The sequence below is a fragment of the Danaus plexippus genome, chromosome 6 (genome assembly GCF_018135715.1).
Source record: "Danaus plexippus chromosome 6, MEX_DaPlex, whole genome shotgun sequence".
NCBI lineage: Eukaryota > Metazoa > Arthropoda > Insecta > Lepidoptera > Nymphalidae > Danaus > Danaus plexippus.
Genome location: NC_083540.1, coordinates 4,566,715 through 4,584,912, shown reverse-complemented (window position 1 = coordinate 4,584,912; position 18,198 = coordinate 4,566,715). Strand labels below are relative to the sequence as shown.

Below are 18,198 nucleotides of genomic sequence, written 5' to 3'. Positions count from 1 at the left end.
GTGAAAGATCCAGATTTATTTATAATTAGAGTATTTTAAAAAATCAGTTAACTTCTTTATTAATAAATTTATACACAACCAATTAGGATCAGGGACCACTCCACTGAAAGTGGCCTTGATGAAGGTACCGTGTCTCATCTCCTCTTCAACTGTCCTAAACTCTTTTACTCTCCGTATAAGGTTATGTCAACAACATACTCATTGTCACTGGTGTTCAGTTTTTTTTGTAAATATATACGCAAATGTATTAAAATCAATAGAATTATGTAGTAAAATTTCCTTAATTTTTGGAATTTTCTAGTACTTGCTTAATTTTTTCTATTTTACATCTCTTATATTTTTCCAATGAAGAGTAATTTATTAAATCCAGTATCAAATTTCCTGACTATTACTGCAGTTGAAGCACTTGAATTTTATTATATTTACTAATTTTTCCTTGTTCTTGTGCCTTTTCCCTTCTACGCTATCAGAACTAAAATACTGCAAATCAGTATAAATTGTACACGTTTTTGCACGGATGAAGGCCACAATTAAAGAATTAACTACTTTACTAATAAGTATACTTTATAGGATCGTTAAACTATAGAGTTGCTATTTATTGTGACTTATAAGGCACAAACAATTTTTTTTTATTTGTACTTATCAAAAATAAAACAAATTTGTTGTTTATTGATTACAAAAAAATTGTCGAAATATTTATAACAATATAGTAGTATTAATAAATAAATCATAAGAATATCATAAAAAAAAAGGTTTAAATTTTTATTTTGACGTTGACATTTGACAGTAGAGTTTGATTAAACTAAACATTACTGGTTTTCTTATAGTAGCTAATTAACAATACTTTAAAATAAGCAAATACTTACTAAGAAGCTTAAAATAATATAAGAATAACATGAGACTCTATCGTTTATAATTTTTTACTTTATCGGATACAATGGCTATAATTTTGAAATATCTAGTGGCCGGTTTGGTTCGTTTTTGGTTAATACACACAGACTATTGGCAAACAATATCTAATAGAGTGGAGATTGCAACGCCTCTAAACTCATGGAAGCGTTTAATTGAAGGTGTATATTTATTTGACCACGGCATAAATCCATACGAAGGAGACTCCTTTCATGAGTCTCCAATAATGCTGTTTGTTTTTCACATTTTATTGAAAAAAGTTCCCTACTTGTTACCGGTAATTTTTACATTTTTGGATATCTTTACTGCTCATATGTTATACAAAACGTCAAAGGCAATTATAAGAATCTTTAAAGATAGTCAAGAGGCAAATAAAGATGATGTATCAGAGGAATCTAAAACAATGCTTCTAAGTGAATCACAATTGAGTGAAGTTCCAGGACATGTCTTAGCGCTGTACTTGTTTAATCCTTATTCAGTCCTCAATTGTGTGGGGATGACGACAACTGTTATTCAGAATTTGACACTGGCTTTATCACTGTGGGGAGCAACAAATGGACAAAGAATCCTGGCTTGTGCTTTCATAGCTCTTGCAACTCATCAAGCCCTTTACCCCATTCTACTCATTGTTCCTATATCAATACTACTTGCTAATGTCAACAAAGGTTGTAACAAATGCTCGTATATTAGAACATTATTAGTATTTGTATTATGTTGGGGTTTCTTAATATTCATATCTGCATTTATTATGGATGGTTCATATAACTATGTATATAATACCTATGGATTCATGTGAGTAAAATATAATGTTCAATAAAATATTTCTTTCAACATAATTTATAATTATTATACTTATTATATTGCAGATTAAGTGTTCCTGATCTCAAGCCAAATATTGGTCTGTTTTGGTACTTCTTTACAGAAATGTTTGAGCACTTTAGACTACTATTTGTGTGTGCATTTCAAATTAATGCACTAGCTCTCTATGTGGTGCCATTGACCCTTAGGTTCCACAAGGAGCCTGTATTACTAGCCACAGTCCTAATAGCTCTGTCAACAATATTCAGATCATACCCATGTGTGGGTGATGTCGGCTTTTACTTGGCTTTATTACCATTATGGAAGCATCTGTTCTCATGTAAGAAAAATTTATACTTGACCAACTTTTAATGCATTAAATTTTTGTAATAATTAATTTATATTTTTCTTGTTTTTAGTTATGCAACAAAAGTTTATTGTTGGATGCGCCTTTATCATCACATCGGCTCTTGGACCAACTGTCTGGCACCTCTGGATCTACTCTGGTTCAGCAAATGCAAACTTCTTCTTTGGAGTAACCCTTTCTTTTGCTACTGCACAAATATTTTTGATCACAGACCTACTATTTGCATATATTAAAAGGGAATTCACGCTCAAACACGGTTCATCGAGGCAAATTGACGGGAAACCAGCCAAATTAGTATTACGATAATCTATATGATTATATAAAAATTAAGATAATATGGCATTTAGGATCACAGAACAAATGTAATTATTAAGGATGAATTAATTATAGAGAAGGCCATTCCAGCAGTTAAAGAGATTAGTTCTTGTACTAAAGATATTTATTTAAGATAATATTAATGATGTATAAATGTAAAAACTTAACATGTATTATTCAATTCAAAATCCATATTAATCAACTGTTTTAATATGTGTGTTGTGATTGCAATTTGTTGCTTAGAAGAAAATTTAAATGTAATTGTTTTTATAATTTTTTGATTATTTCTAAAATTGGTCTCCGCTTAAAAGTTTACTTTTAATGCAAAATTATGATTGTGATTATAATTTAGTACTGCGTAAACTTAAAGTGTAACTGGCAATCTTAATAACATTATCAGCATCATTTTCCGCTGAAATAAACACAACTTATGTTCCAAAGTCACTTTCAACACACTTATCTTAATGTGTCACGAAGGATGTGATTTATTTCAAAGTATCGTCAATAAAGAATTGGTTATTAAAACGTATTTTATTTTTCCATTAACTTTTATGAATCATTACGCTCCATATACGAAATTATCTTATCTCAGCCCATCGCCGTATCTCGCACGCCCTAACGTTGAACAAGAATCAGTAATTGTTTACTGTCATTACATAAATTAGGTTCCAACATGAAAGAAATTTTATATTTAGTGTTGATTTCCATAATATTTCACAGTGAGTACTAATAAAAATCTAATAATACTTTGACATTAGTATTGAAAATTAAATTAATGGTTTTATATTGATATTGCTTATTTTAATTTATTTTTTAGAAATCTACATAAACTTGGCACAATGCAGCATGTGTAATTTACTTTTTGAATTAAAACTAATCGATAAATATTACAGTAATTTTTGTTAATTTCTGATGTAGGTTCCAATGAAGTGGTATTATCAAGAGTGCCAACACACTTGTTGGACTGCTACCAGGGCGGAGGCCCAATTTTAGGTGCACCAAGACGACTTGACGTTTTCTTATCACTTCTAAGAAAGTTGGAGCTGAACTCTCGTCTCGATATGAGATTGTTAAGTTCGGCTTTACTAAGAAGGTATTAAGCTTTAACAGCCCCTTATTTCATTTTTACCTCATTGTACAGTTATCATTAATTTTTGTTTACAGTCTTCGCCTTGACGGTATAGAGCAATCAGCCAATTCTGTAGAAACTGATCTCTATTTGCCATACGGAGCGTCAGCATTCCAATTTCATAGATATAAGCTGCTCATGGAGATATTTCTACCAAGTCAAGACTTATTGAATGTTAATGAGACTTTGAGCACTGTAGAAAAATGCACTCTTCACAAAATGCTTAGTTCCACAGTGCAACGTTGGGAAAGGGGCGATGAGAATGTTGTATGTCCCTTGTCAGCTGAACGTAAACATATGGAACAGAGTGCCAATAGGTAAATGAAGTCAACAGATATAATGTGCGACACATTTTACTTAACATTATATAAATTTATTATTATTGATAGGTATAACTTCGGCTTTTTGTCATTTATTGGTACTAACTGTTATATTTAAGAATAAACAGCCGATGTCCTATAGAAGACGGTGTAATCAAAACAGACTGGGGAACGATTTCACCTGGCATTCTAGTCGCTGCTCTTGCATCGTCCCTAGAGGCACAGAGAGTTGATATAACAGATATATTAGGAGCAGATATATTTAAGGATGAAGTATCTCAATCCTTAGTAGAATCTGCTAAAGAAGATTGGTACGACGAACTAGAACAATTCGATGTTAAATCTAAAAGTCTTAACACAAACACGGACATAAGCAATGTGTGGGTAGCAACTCTCGCAGGTATTTCCTAACAGAATAAAAAGAGTGATTTTCAAAATCTATAAAACAAGTCTTTCTTAATACCAATATTCTCTAAAATAGATATCTTATTTAATTTATGTAACTTTTATAACTTTAAAATTTATATTAAACAATAATGGTTTTATAGGTGACTTAGCAGAGGTTGTTATTAACCAAGGCGCTAGAGTGGGAGCGTCGGCACAGAAGTTGATGGTAGGCAGCAGCAATCGTTGGAACGATACATTTATTCCTAGAATTTATTACTTATTTCCTCAAAACGCTACTCTTCCTGATTGGCATTTTACTGATGCGGAAATTTTAGCTGGCATAGACGGTAAAATATATTGTAACGAAAGATTTATACCGACCGTTACAGTTGAGCGATTCGTTGTTCAACTTTAATGTTTGTTCTTCATTCAAATAATAAAGGTTGTCTTTTCAGGACTTATCATAGCTAATTACTTACCAAAGTGGGTGGAACAACGACGTTCTTTACGACTATCTCAGATAATAGAGATGTATTACTCAAATGAAGGAGTATCTTTCGATACATCTGTACGAGCTTGTAACAGACAAGCCTTGTTTGCGAATATCGTCAACGGCTCCCAGTTGTTCACAGAAACATCTAGATTTGCTCACATGTTATCACTCCAACAAATAACTGTTTATATTCCCAAGGAGGAAATGGAGAGAATAACAACAACCGCGGTGGGAGTGTTCATGAATTATGTCCGTAAGTGTAAATGATAGAGCGATAAATGATTATGGTTTATCATTTCACAAAACAATTATAGAAAAATACAGGTCAATTTTCTATGTTTAAACTATGTTTCGTGATATGATTTCTGAGTAATGTCAACGTTTTAGCAAATCTTTTAAGGCGGTCTCACCAAGAATGTAAATGGAGGCCAGTTGTTGCGAACGTTGACTTAATAGTAGCAACTGATGGCAGTTGGAAGGGATATGAAGTAGAACAGTTTATGTCGTAAGTACTAACGTAAAATATTTAAAGTATACAGTAACACATTGTAATTATCACATAATATGCTATTATTAAAAAAGAATTATCAAAAGAGTTCGAATAGTGAATTGAAACCAAGTCTCTTGAACAGATTTCTTCTAGTAGTTGATTAAAGTTATCTTAAACATATTTTTGAGAATTTTTTACTTAAAATGAATGATGTAAATAAACTTTTTTTGCGTCTAGGTGGATTAGTGAAGCTATAGAAGTAGGAGCTCAGGGTAGCTCTATATCCCTCGTAAATGGAAATACTGGTGAATGGATAGTTCGTGCTACTAATTTAACAGATTTCTTTGTAATGCTTACCAACGAGTCAATACAATGTACGTATCCTGATTATGAATATGTTAACAATATAATACGTTAATGTCGCATTACTTATTTTGTATGAATATAGGAATTATAATATCATAAGGTTCAATTATCAAACAGGGCCAAATCGTCTCAACCTCCCAAATGTTATATCTACAATAATCGAGTACAGTCGTGATCAAACTCTTCAAGAGATATCTGATATGGTGAGTGCTGGTCGTAGCACAGTTGTCCTCGTCGTTACTTCAGAGCGACCCTCAAATGACGAGTTGGAGCGCTCCAGGTCCTTAATGCAATCCTTGAGGCAAAGCTTTTATGACGTTTACTTTGCATACGCAGCCACAGACATGACAGAGTATCAGAATATAAACAACCAGTTCATGGATTATTCAGAGCTATTTTTAAAGGTATGTTTCCAAAAATAACACAGCATGCTCATTGTCCTCGTTTAGAAAATAAAAAGAAATTTGATGATGTAAAACTCGTAGTAATTTATTCAGGGTTCTAATACAGTACACTGATCATAATTTAGTTACAAAAGAATGCTTTTAGTGAAAGATCGAAATGTCTTTCTGTTCTTATCTATAATGACAGATCATTGATGAAAATAACTTTAAAGACGACCAAAGACATGTATCTTAATTTTAGGATATATTTTTAAATAAACTTGTTCTTGAAAACGATGAGAAATATTATGTAAAATAAAATAAAATTTCAAAGTAACTAAATATGAGTAATGAGAACTGTTTTTACCTATATTTTGTGTATTTTGCAGATAGAATCAAATTCAGTCATTGACGTAATAAGGACAGTGGATATTCATCTAGTAAAGAATATTATCCCATTTAGAATAATCGGTCCTCAGTGTCCAGTCAATGGCACTAATTATTTTCAAACACCATATGAGAATTATGTTCTACCATACCGTGAACAGTTCTACCGCATTCATCCGTTTTACTTAAGGCAACAGTCGCTTATTAATATACAGGTAAAAACTATTTATATAATTTCCGATATAAGTTTATATAAAATGGAATTGTCTAAAACAATTTAAAGATCTAACTTTAGATATGGCTTTTTCAATAGCCATCAAGTAGGTATCATATAAATGTTTAAGTACTAAAAACATTCTGATTAGTTGTTACGTAAAAACAACAGTAGGTATAATGAAATAACATAATATCACTGTATAATTATACTTTTTCTGCAATATCTATGATACCATTATTATTAATAATTAATGTCGCAGGACTTCATTTTTAGTTATGACAGGAAGGAAATTGGAATAATGTTCTTAAAAAATGTATTTACATAGTCCCCAATACTCTATTTTCATTATTTCATAATTCATATCATGTTATGTGATCTAAAAAAATGTTTTAAAAAATTAAAAAGGTTTTCATAATCGCGACATCTATGAGTAAGTGTTAGACATTAGTTATAACTTAAAATGCAAGATGGCAGTGCTTGTTCTTTGACATCGTAAAAACATAATATACGTGGCGTAGGTCAGTAAAACTCACATATTTTACTTTAAAATTGTCATCGTCCTAATTTTGGACACGTTTTAAAAACCAAAATTATATTACTAAAGGTTAAGGTACTACGAAGAATAAAATCACTTCAAAGTTTATTTTATGTTAATATAATGACGAGTTGGCTATATTTTCTTTATTTTGTTATTTATAACCATATTTTTTCTAGTTTCGGAACGATGGGCAGGGGCAGATACTGGTGTGCTTGTGGCGCGGAGCTGAAGTTTCCCGCAGCTGCCAAATGATAAAAGAGAGGGATGTTTATACATTTAATCTAACGGATCCTTGTCCTTCTCGCGAATTTTGTCCTCCAGCTCATCTTTCAGTAAAAGCTGTAACAACATTAAACTCATGTGCAAGTACGAATTATTTATTCAAATATAAAAAAAAAATAGTAGAAAACGAGAAAATTATATCAACTTAGGCCCCGGGGGGATTCGAACCCCCGATCTCCTGTTTACTAGACAGGCGCTTTAACCAACTAAGCCACGGCGCCATCAAGTGGCGATTCGAAAATTCATATCTTTTTATATTAACATATATATTTATATAAATCACAAATATGTTTATATTTGTCTTTGTAAATTCTTAAAATTAAAAATATACCGTGGTGAAAATTTTACACTAATCACAGAAGTATAACAACATTCTTAAATACTAAATAATTTATAAAATTATCTTTGTATTTGGTAATACTAAATATTTAGGTGGTATAATGATACGAAAATTCAGGCTACAAATTACAAGACAGTTCGCTTTTATCGGCCAAATTATATACAAGTATTTTATGTATTGAAATATAATGGAATTTTCCATTTTCAGATAGCGATTGTCGCCTGCCGCACCAAGTTGGTTATTACTTCCAACATTCTGGCTTTAGATGTTTGCCTCTTTTGGGAGCCGCGGCCTATGTCAAGCCGTTTTTGAAAGTTCAAATTATACTTTCACTCATGATCTCATTCCTATACTATCGCTATTAATAATAAAATTTGTATCTATGCTTGATTCTTTACTTCGAAAAAAAAATAAGTATATAATAGAAAATTGAGAATATTTTGATGTTTTTACAATATTATTGTCCATAAATAAAATAACAAAATAGTGGGGATAACAAAAAATATTGGTTACCCCTGGTGGGACTCGAACCCACAATCCCCGGCTTAGGAGGCCGATGCCTTATCCATTAGGCCACAGGGGCTTATACCTCTTCTCGTAAATTACACTATCGAATAGTTAAATTTAAAGTCCAATTTAAATTTTTAAATATATATTATATACTATTTATTCTAAACTTATTAGACATTTGATAATTATGACAAAAAAATAAAAAATCTTATTTAATCTTCCACATTTGGGATATCCGACTCGTTTAACAAAAAAAAGAATTTCTTTCTGAAGAATGTCTTAACATAAGCATAACAATGATTCAATAAAATATTTCAAAATACGGTCAGACTTAAATATTAAGTGTTTTAAATGTTTTTAGAAAACATAATACGATTAATTATCAATATTACATAAAGGTAGATTTTTTAACAAAACTGGTTGTGAGATATTAATTTTATAATTTACTGATTTATTATATAAACTAAAGTTTATTGTTTTCACTGAATTGTTTTATGTTTTAAGCAAAATTAATAAACTCATAAAAGTGTTAAAGTCACGAAGATCTCACACTGCATACGGTGTAATAATTTAAAATGTACTGTAACGAATTACCGTATCATAATATCAATACTGTTTTTGTTGTAGGATTAATAGTTATTAGAGAATAAAAAGAAGACTATTATAGTTTTTCTTATATTGTATTATTTACACCCTTGCAACAAGGACTCCGTGGCGCAACGGTAGCGCGTCTGACTCCAGATCAGAAGGTTGCGTGTTCAAATCACGTCGGGGTCAAATATGTCTTTTTTCCTTTTTATCCCCATTTATTTTGTTTCGAAATGCAAAGTAGTAATAAATATTATTTTGCAACATAAATAATAAAAACAGTGACATCGTTGATATTAATCAATTATTATAATATAACAGTAATTAGTAATAAACTTTTTCTCAAAAACTTTACTGAGAATTTTTAATTCAAATCATTAACAACCCGTTTAGCATAAAAAATATATCGTAAACTTTATTTTATAAGTATCTAATTATTACCTACGTACATTACTTTTAGATGCCATAATTGTAGCGTGTTCTGCGCAGCAAGCGACGTTGTTGATTAAATATTTAATGAAACTATGTACATTGATTGACTGTCATATAAATACAATATATGCAATTATGTTTAAACGGTATACAATCAATCAATAAAATATATCATGACGTCAATCACTCGCATTTATTTCTTATTCGTTCATGTAAGTTATAAAAATACAGATTGTATATCAAATATCAGAACCAACCAATGCTTTAAAGACGAAATAAATCTCGCGATAATAAATGCAAATAGACAATTGTTATAAGATGATTTTTCTAATGCGTGTATTAATTAACAAACAACACACGCAGACAGGATGTTACAAAGAATGTCTATCATTGGTTCCATCTTCCTTGGATAAGAAAATAATATTGGTTAATATTAGTTAATATTAATATGGAAGTTCTCCCATCATTACCACAGTTATACACATTATAAGTAATAGGTAAAAGTAGGTACCTAAAATACCTAAAGAAGTAGGATAATATATGTAATTGAATTAACAGGTACCTACTGTTTGTAACCAAATATAAATTGCATAACAATCGAGGACAGATATAATTGAGTGTAAATCTATTATTTTCTATTACTATAATAAGAAAATGTGAAAATAACGGTAATATTATAGTAATTTAAATGACCGTCTTGTTTCTAGGAGGCACAGCAGCAGGATTATAAACTGTACGGCCTTTGGTAAACTAATAAATTTCGTCGCATTGCCTTAGTATCTATTGCATGAATCTTTGTACAATGTATAATGTGATGATGAGAACGTTAATCTTTGAATTAATAAAATTATTTAAAAAAAATATTAATTCAATTTTATGGTTAAATAGATATAATACTTAGTCTAAAATGCCTTTCAGCTTTCTTTTAAATGAATTAACAGATACATTCTTACATCATAACCGTAATCGTATGTTTTCGGGAATCTCGGGACAAATAATAATAAACAGTTTTTAACTTTAAATGTTGTTACACGATCTTTTATTTAACACTAATCAAACAGTTTTGGACATTACACGTGATCACTTATCAGCATATTTTCAGCGATGTGGTCATTGTTTAAGCCAAAAAATTAACATGAGAATGCTATTAGTATGATTCAGATATTCCTCGGAAACCTGTAGGGTACTCTAAATAATGTAGCCTAGATTTTTATACATAATTAGATTTTTTTTTAAATAATGATTTGAGGCTGTTTGGTGAAGATAGATGAGGCAGAAACAGCTCGCTGGAAGGTTATGTCCTTGAGTGAACAAGTTTCGGCTTGACAAAAACTATTCCTCCCAATGTTTATCTAATGAAAGTTTAAGGTTATATTAAATTAGCAACCGAATGCATAGTTTTAGCAATAGATGGGTATGGTTCTTATAACTTAACCTTGGTAACTGATACTTTGAATGTTGTCAAACAATGACGTAAAGCTGTTGACGCAGATCGTCTCATGTTCCTCAATAATTCTTTATTACTGTCAATTAAATTTTTGGTGAACTTTTCGGTTCAATTGACCCTCGTTTAAGTGAGTGGCGTGCGTGAGCGCAGTCACACCCACATCTGCATGTAAACATTTACATTGCGAATAAATTTCCGTGTGCAATTGAGTTTGTATATTTTAAATAAATAATGATGGAATAATATCTAACGTGCCATATACAGGAATTGTTTAAATTGTATACATAAGAACTTTTTTTAACTTTCTAAAGTTTATATTATACAATTTTATCTATTTTTGTATTATTCAAAATGGTTGTTATTTTTAAATTGTGCATCATGTAAAATTATGCGAGTGTTTCGGTTGTTAAGGATATAATAGTGCGTTATTGAAAGCGTTACAATTTATTCGTCTTTACTTCATTTACAATGACATAGTGGGTGTCGTCTTTTGTCTTGAAGGTCAATTTGCATAAACCAGTAGGAACATTATTATCTACAACAAATTAATTGCACAAGACTAGAATTGTTACAGTTTTTAACTTATATATGTTAATTATATTTTCATTTTCACTTTAGTTTTTGGGTGACTTTTAGCACTTAGATTGTTTTGACGCCACCGTTATCATTATAACGATTTATATATATATATAATGTCTTTTTTTTATACACGCAATAATATTCACGATTATATGATAAATGTAATTGAATATGTAAGTTTTTTGACTGAATAAAATAATCACTTATTATATAAAGATTATTTTATTTGTAAAAAGATCACGATCATAATTACTTTACAAGGTCTTCTGATGCAAAAGTATGAAATTTGTTTTCGCGATGATAACCACTTTAAACGTTTTGATTGATAAGAATATATATTAGTTATAAGGGTGTGTGATATATTTCATTAAAATATTATTCATTTCCGATGAAAAACTTGTTTGTCACTGTTGGTAGGAATGTGTCAGTTGAAACAAAATATCGTATGACGTGCGGAGGCTTGGTGTTTCTAGCCAATCAGAATCCGCCATGTGTCATTGCGTCACAGACTGAATATATGATTTTGTATTGTTCTACCTAAACAATAAGCCATGAGGACAAAATAAAGTAAAACTTGAGTAGTGGGAATAACGGAATTGATATTGTATTGTCTTCGTAGTCTTACAAGCTGGGGTAAAGATATTTTCATCATCGGTTGTGTCGTAATAAATGAAAATAATTTTATACGGTACTGTATATGTCTGCAAACTAATTACTCGGAATAATGTGCAAATGTTACGACTACGTGTTGCGTCTCAGACACACCTCCGCGCAGGCGCGCACTAAACACTTTCTAAACCGTTGACGTCATTGGCCTCTAAATTTCTTGGAACATTCCCCTTCAATTCACCTTCATGGTTATTCTAATGATGTACATATTTTACATTTTAGATTAGTCCAGTTTTTTAAATCTAAAAGTAGATGGTTTTTATGTAGGATTTTGATGTTAATTGTATTATTATATAAAATTTTATGAAGTAAAATAAAATGGAAAGAGTGTTTTAATTATAACAAGTGAGTTATTAAAGCTAAGCACTATTAATGAAGTCATGATTATAAATTCTGGAGACTGGCGCCAAATCATCTAGATTGATATAATTGTCACCGATTAAGAGTGGAATTTTCCGATTGTTCTAACTGGAACAAATAAATTTTGCAGATGCATTGGACACGCGCTATGGATTGTGGACGTTCTTGTTACTTACACTTAATATATGTGGAGATACCGTATTGTTTATACCATTATAGGTAACTAAAATATAACCAATTTAGTTATTAGTTATCAAGCTTCAATAAGAGTTTTATCAGTTTATCTCGGTCGACTTGACGAGCAAGCAGGGTAATAGGGACTTCTTCTGATGTTTAGGTTTCATCTAAATCAGATATTTTGGTGGATTTTGCAGAGGAAGATGTGTTGTATTCTCTTTTTTGGTGGTTAATAAGCCCTTATCGGTTTAAGCAACAAATGACAGCCAACTAACTGCACACTAATTTTTATTCATAATACGTAATTTTCGTTTTTCCCTAAGATATTAATAATAACAGGAATTACAAGAAGTTTTTTATGCCAACGTTAATAAACAGAAAAAACTTCAACGTTTGTTATCTGATTAAAATTGGGTAACTGATTATGTCTGATAAAAATTAATAGCAACGTTTATTTTTATTTCCTTCAAAATTTTCATAAATGCTACGTATGGGTTAACATAAATGATAAGATATCGCGTTTAGATCAAAGGGAGAGTCTAGAATTGTAAAATACTTGACGTATTAATGATACTTGTATTGATAAGTAAACGAGATCTCTATTAGTAATACATGAGTAATTTCATAAAATAACTGTAGGTACGTAAACAGTTTACACTAATAGTTCTGCATGTTTTACGTTGGAGCACACAAAATATCCTCCTAAATAATTTCTTAATAGCGCAATAAATAATAATGCATCATTAAAATATAAAAGGAAACACTGAAATAAAGCAATATTTAGAAATATTTCTTGTAATAATCAAATAAAATTCATTTACACATATGCATTGTATTATATTGGAAATATGTATACGTATATATGTATTGCTTGTAAAAGTTATATTGATTGTCCAACAAACAATGAAACAATGAACTTTGGATTACGATCACAAACAGTTACGCAACGACGTCAGTTGATTTTAATTAATCTTTTATTAATTTTAACTTGTTATTTGTCTATTACTCAAACCAAGGTTTCAGCCTTGTTAGTTAAAACAATCATAAAGAACGAATAGCACAAAAGTTGAGTTTTAGCATATTTAAAATTATGTACGTTTGAAAAAAATATAATGTTTTATAAACGCTGTAGAAATTAATTTGGATTTAGTACTTTATGTTATACCTATAGCAAAAATTTTATTATATGGTCTCATATTCGTTAAGAAGACGAACGTACTGGGAGGTTTCTTATTGCAATTGTCCATCAAATACGTATTGTTTTATAAACATCAATTTGTTATGCAGTGGTCGAGCGGAAAATAACTGTAGGCACACCATAATGACGTAGATGAAAGACTGAGATGTAAAAAGATATGCATGAAGATATATTTATTCATATTTTTCAGAAGAACTGCTAGTTTTATTAAATAAGAATAGTTTTCTTTATAATGGTAATAATAATATATATTTCAAGTTGTCATGACTATTGAATAATTACTACTTTTATTCGAGCAAAACAGTAAGTAGTGGAAACGATGAGTTCCATGTCCTTTTGAATCCTTTTTATTATGAGGCTTATATTTCAATTTTTATCGCCGTTTGAACCTTTGGTTAGGTTAGGTGACTAACTGTAGGCGAATTTATTTTAAGACGGACCAAACAAAAAGTATTTTAATTATATCAAAGTCATAATACTGGTGGTAAAATCCATAACTTAGATCTTAATAAAATGAATGTCAGACAAACAGTAATGTTTCTCGGTCAAATATAAATCATGGTGGTTCTACAGACATGTTCGACGTAACTCAAACTATACAACACACTTATTATCTCGCAAGACTCCACGACCAGTAACATGAAGTTTCTCTAAGAAAATGAATTTTTTTTTCGACACATTCTTTTTGTATATTTTTGCATTTACTATCGCAAAATAATTTTTCCATGTCACATGCATTACATCAATAGAACGCACATTTTAAATTCAAACATGATTTGTAACTGATGCAATAATTTCCAAGGCTGACCGAAGTCTAAGTCACGTTGAAAGTACTGATTACAGTTTGCGGCTAGCTTTCTGATTGGTCCGTTGAGAAGGCCTGGCCGGGTGTGGCGAACCGGTCATTCAAAGTACTAGTGCTTCAAGGTTAACTTTTTTTGCACAGGAAAAATGTTTTTTATATGTCTGGTTTCATTTTTTTTTTGTAGAGAATGAATTATGTATGAGGTACTAATAATATTCGTTAAGGAAATATCACGTGTTTGTATATTAGTTTTTTTGTGCTATAGCTAGAATGAAGGTCGTCTGTTATAAATCACCAGCTAGCTGTCGGAGACAGGAATGCAGATACGTTGGTAATTTTAAAGTTATAACAAGCCTGTGTAGTTTTGAAATTACAAGTATTGCAAATATAAGGCGCATACTAGTTACTAGCACACCAATTAAATTTAAAACTACGTTTATATATCGATCCTTTTGGCCTTGTTGTCGATGAGGATCTTAAAAAGAATAACAACTGAATTAGCCACGACAAATATACTTAAGAGTAGTAGAAAAAATATATTTAAATCAATGATTTTGCAAGGGATCCAAAACCTATGACGGTAGGTACTTCCGCTGACCTGATATAATGTTTATCCAGAAGCATTGCTATTGACGTAAAGAATATAAATGTATAAATAATAACGAATTTGTAATTGATAAATTAATTTCGTCGGTTTTCAAACTGGAAATTTGGGTTTGTCTCTCACAAATTTTATCTTTAAGCGAAAGCAATGTTGAATATTTTGTTTTACGTAAAAGTTATTTACAGAATAAGTCCAATAAATTCAGGTCAGACACGCATTTGCATTTACATATTGTTTTTATTGATTACGCCTTTTTTCCACCTGTTGTGGTTGACATCAATCGATATAAATCGTAAAGTTATAAAGATCCTATTTCATTATAATCGATTTAAGCATTATATTAAGAAAATAGGGGACGAATTTTTCATAATTTATAAGACATTTAGTTTGAATGCCGTCTTAAAACCTGCAATCTGTGAAACGACTTTTTAACTAGAGATATAATTAAAATCAAGAAGTTTGCAAAGGAACGCATGTAAAAAGTTTTAAAATATTATTGCGTCTGATTGATACAAATGTGACAGATACTTTGTTTACTGAGAGAGGACATTCCTTTCTTGAATATTTTTGAGACTTTAATGCCGTGAATTTTAAAACTGAATAAAAAATGTCTAATGATGTTTGTTTTATATTATTGTTTCAGTAAAAATACTTTTTATTATGTTTTTTTAAAAGTTAAAGAAATTGTCAATTACATTATTTTTATACTCTTCCTAAAACGAGTAACCATATTAATTATGTAGCTGTAACGTAAGATTGAATCTGTTCATGTGAGATGATGGCAAGGGTTAAGATTTAAGTCAATTGTTATTTATCTTGATAGGTACCCAAGGACGTTGCTGTTTTTGGTTAAAAAATGAAAATATATAAATAAAGTTGTTTATTGGATTTGATAAGTATTTAATACGATTTAGATATAGCTAATTAGGTGTTAAGAGAAATGAAAATGTGGAAATGGTTAAAACTTCCCTATTTGTTCTCGTCAAGATCATAAGCATAAAATCACAAGTTCTAAAGCAAGAAGCCAGTTAGAACTTAGAGTTTTTTTTATACAAGTCCATTTGAGAATTTTTGTAATGCCATAAAGTATGAAAGGGGAATAATATTTATATTAAAATTATTTTTCCAATAACTCGGATCTTCGTTGTTACTTTTTCAGGAGAATTGAGACCACTATGATTCTTATTGAATTATTTTTGGTACAACCTACTTCGATTAAATATGTTTTGTTTTTACAAATGCATAGATAGAAAAAAAAAATATTTTTCATGACGCCTGAGTTTCATAATTTTCTGATTATAAAAGGAACATTGAGTACATACCTACACATGTAAATAAGTCAATTATTGATTATAACATTTATTGCTACACAATAATGTTGTTATTTAAGTAAAGTTATTTAGTTAAGTCTACGTTCTAAGTAAAGTCACACTCTGTCTCTTTTTATAACCTCCCCACGCCAGGGGCGTGAGACGTTTAACGCAACCTCGTCGGAAGTCACATAATACGTTTCACTTCAATGAGACACAAACAATATTTTATAAAGAAATTGTATAGATTATAGAATATACAACGTCAAGTGAAACGTCAGTAGTCACATGATGTAAGAAGTTAACATGCACTGTTCTATGAATAAAATATTGTAAAACTGTACTCTGTTGTAGTCACGAATAACATTTTTAACTATATGCAGTATACGATAGCTAAATATTCAGTATGTTTTTGTATATTAAACTAGTAATATTAGAAATGAAAAAGTCTGTGATGTTGTATAGTCGGTGGTTGATTAACGCTCAATTACGCAAAAACTAATAAATCGATTTTAATGAAACTTTATAGCAACATAGTTTAGACGTCAGATTAAGACGTAGAATATAATTTATGACATCACGTGACACGGACTATAGATGTCGCTACTTATATATTGGTATATATGTATATTCCGAGTCCGACTGTATAATGAAAAAAACATTAAATCAATTAACATATTATAATAAACACAGTCATAAATCTGCAATTTTATTATCAAATATATTGTGATATGCAAAGGTTATTGGGTATAAAGCTGTGGAATATTTTTCAGAAAATGCCATATTTTCACTTTATATAAAAAAATATATATATTATATTTTTTTCACTATTTATTATTAATTTAATTTTCCCATAGACATTTCTGTAAACATCAACGATTTTCAAATATTGACCGTTCCAACAATGTCGTAAGCGTTAAATATTGGTTTCAGAGGCTTGTTTGGTAAAGTAATTATATACAACGCTTGTACCATGACAATATATATATATATATATGTATACACGTGTAATGTGCATCGGGAGTATTGTCATTAGTTACCTAATTCAGTACCTCACAAGGCGACCGTGTTTATCGTAGATATCATTAGCATATGTATCATTTGTTATATAGTAAGTTATATGAATAGTGGTCAGAGAAAACTGATAACAGCCATTTCTCTTATTCTCAATTTTAATTCGTATTATTCAGTATAAATAAACAATAAAGTTTTAAAAAGAAACCTTTTTCAAGGTAATTCACGATTTTTATCATATGAAAAAAATAAAAATTGATTTACTAATAAATTCCTCTAGTATTTTGACTCGCATATACAAGTAATTTAAAACCGATCGTTAGTAAAAGCGTAAACAACAATTAGTTGACATGTTATTTAAAGGTTTACTTCTAAATAATCTCTAGTTAATGTATAAGCGTAGATTAAATTTCAGTCAGTTTTTCCATAACTTGATGACAAGATGTAAATGAGATATTGTTAGGACATTAAATATTAATTAAATAATAATATAAATTAAAAAATGTGTTATCATTACAAGCTCTTCATACATCGATTATTGAAAATCTTTCTATTCAAAACGTTTCTGTTCCTTGTTGTGTGTCTCGTTTCAGTTTTAATATTTTATAAAAGTAGTATCTGAATTTTTCCTTAATTAAAATTTCATTTTGTTAGCATCTTATTCAGTTATAAAACATCTACATGATATGAAACTAATATTTTTCGGATATACTACGCGTGCTTTTTTGTTAAATCTACATACTCCCGACGTTTCGTTTACTTTTCAGCAACCGTGATCACGGGC

The 18,198-nt window shown here is 30.1% G+C and overlaps 2 protein-coding genes and 3 non-coding genes across 5 annotated transcripts; 3 read left to right on the top strand and 2 right to left on the bottom strand.

Annotated features, from left to right (window-relative positions):
- Positions 1-787: 787 nt before the first annotated feature.
- Positions 788-2,914, top strand: LOC116779107 (phosphatidylinositol glycan anchor biosynthesis class U protein). The gene is made up of 3 exons (XM_032673280.2): positions 788-1,701; positions 1,776-2,047; positions 2,127-2,914. The coding sequence occupies exons 1-3, from the start codon at positions 938-940 to the stop codon at positions 2,378-2,380; spliced, it is 1,290 nt and encodes a 429-aa protein (XP_032529171.2). The 5' UTR covers positions 788-937; the 3' UTR covers positions 2,381-2,914.
- A 124-nt stretch (positions 2,915-3,038) lies between these two features.
- Positions 3,039-8,873, top strand: LOC116779252 (uncharacterized). Its single transcript, XM_032673497.2, has 12 exons — positions 3,039-3,108; positions 3,308-3,482; positions 3,554-3,835; positions 3,958-4,238; positions 4,387-4,572; positions 4,681-4,971; positions 5,106-5,223; positions 5,446-5,582; positions 5,692-5,978; positions 6,347-6,559; positions 7,276-7,465; positions 7,929-8,873. The coding sequence occupies exons 1-12, from the start codon at positions 3,063-3,065 to the stop codon at positions 8,084-8,086; spliced, it is 2,364 nt and encodes a 787-aa protein (XP_032529388.2). The 5' UTR covers positions 3,039-3,062; the 3' UTR covers positions 8,087-8,873.
- Positions 7,529-7,602, bottom strand: Trnat-agu (transfer RNA threonine (anticodon AGU)). The gene has a single exon. It is a non-coding gene; the product is annotated as a tRNA-Thr (tRNA).
- On the bottom strand, positions 8,232-8,304 carry Trnar-ccu (transfer RNA arginine (anticodon CCU)). The gene has a single exon. It is a non-coding gene; the product is annotated as a tRNA-Arg (tRNA).
- A 63-nt stretch (positions 8,874-8,936) lies between the features above and the next one.
- Positions 8,937-9,008, top strand: Trnaw-cca (transfer RNA tryptophan (anticodon CCA)). Its single transcript has one exon. It is a non-coding gene; the product is annotated as a tRNA-Trp (tRNA).
- Positions 9,009-18,198: the final 9,190 nt, after the last annotated feature.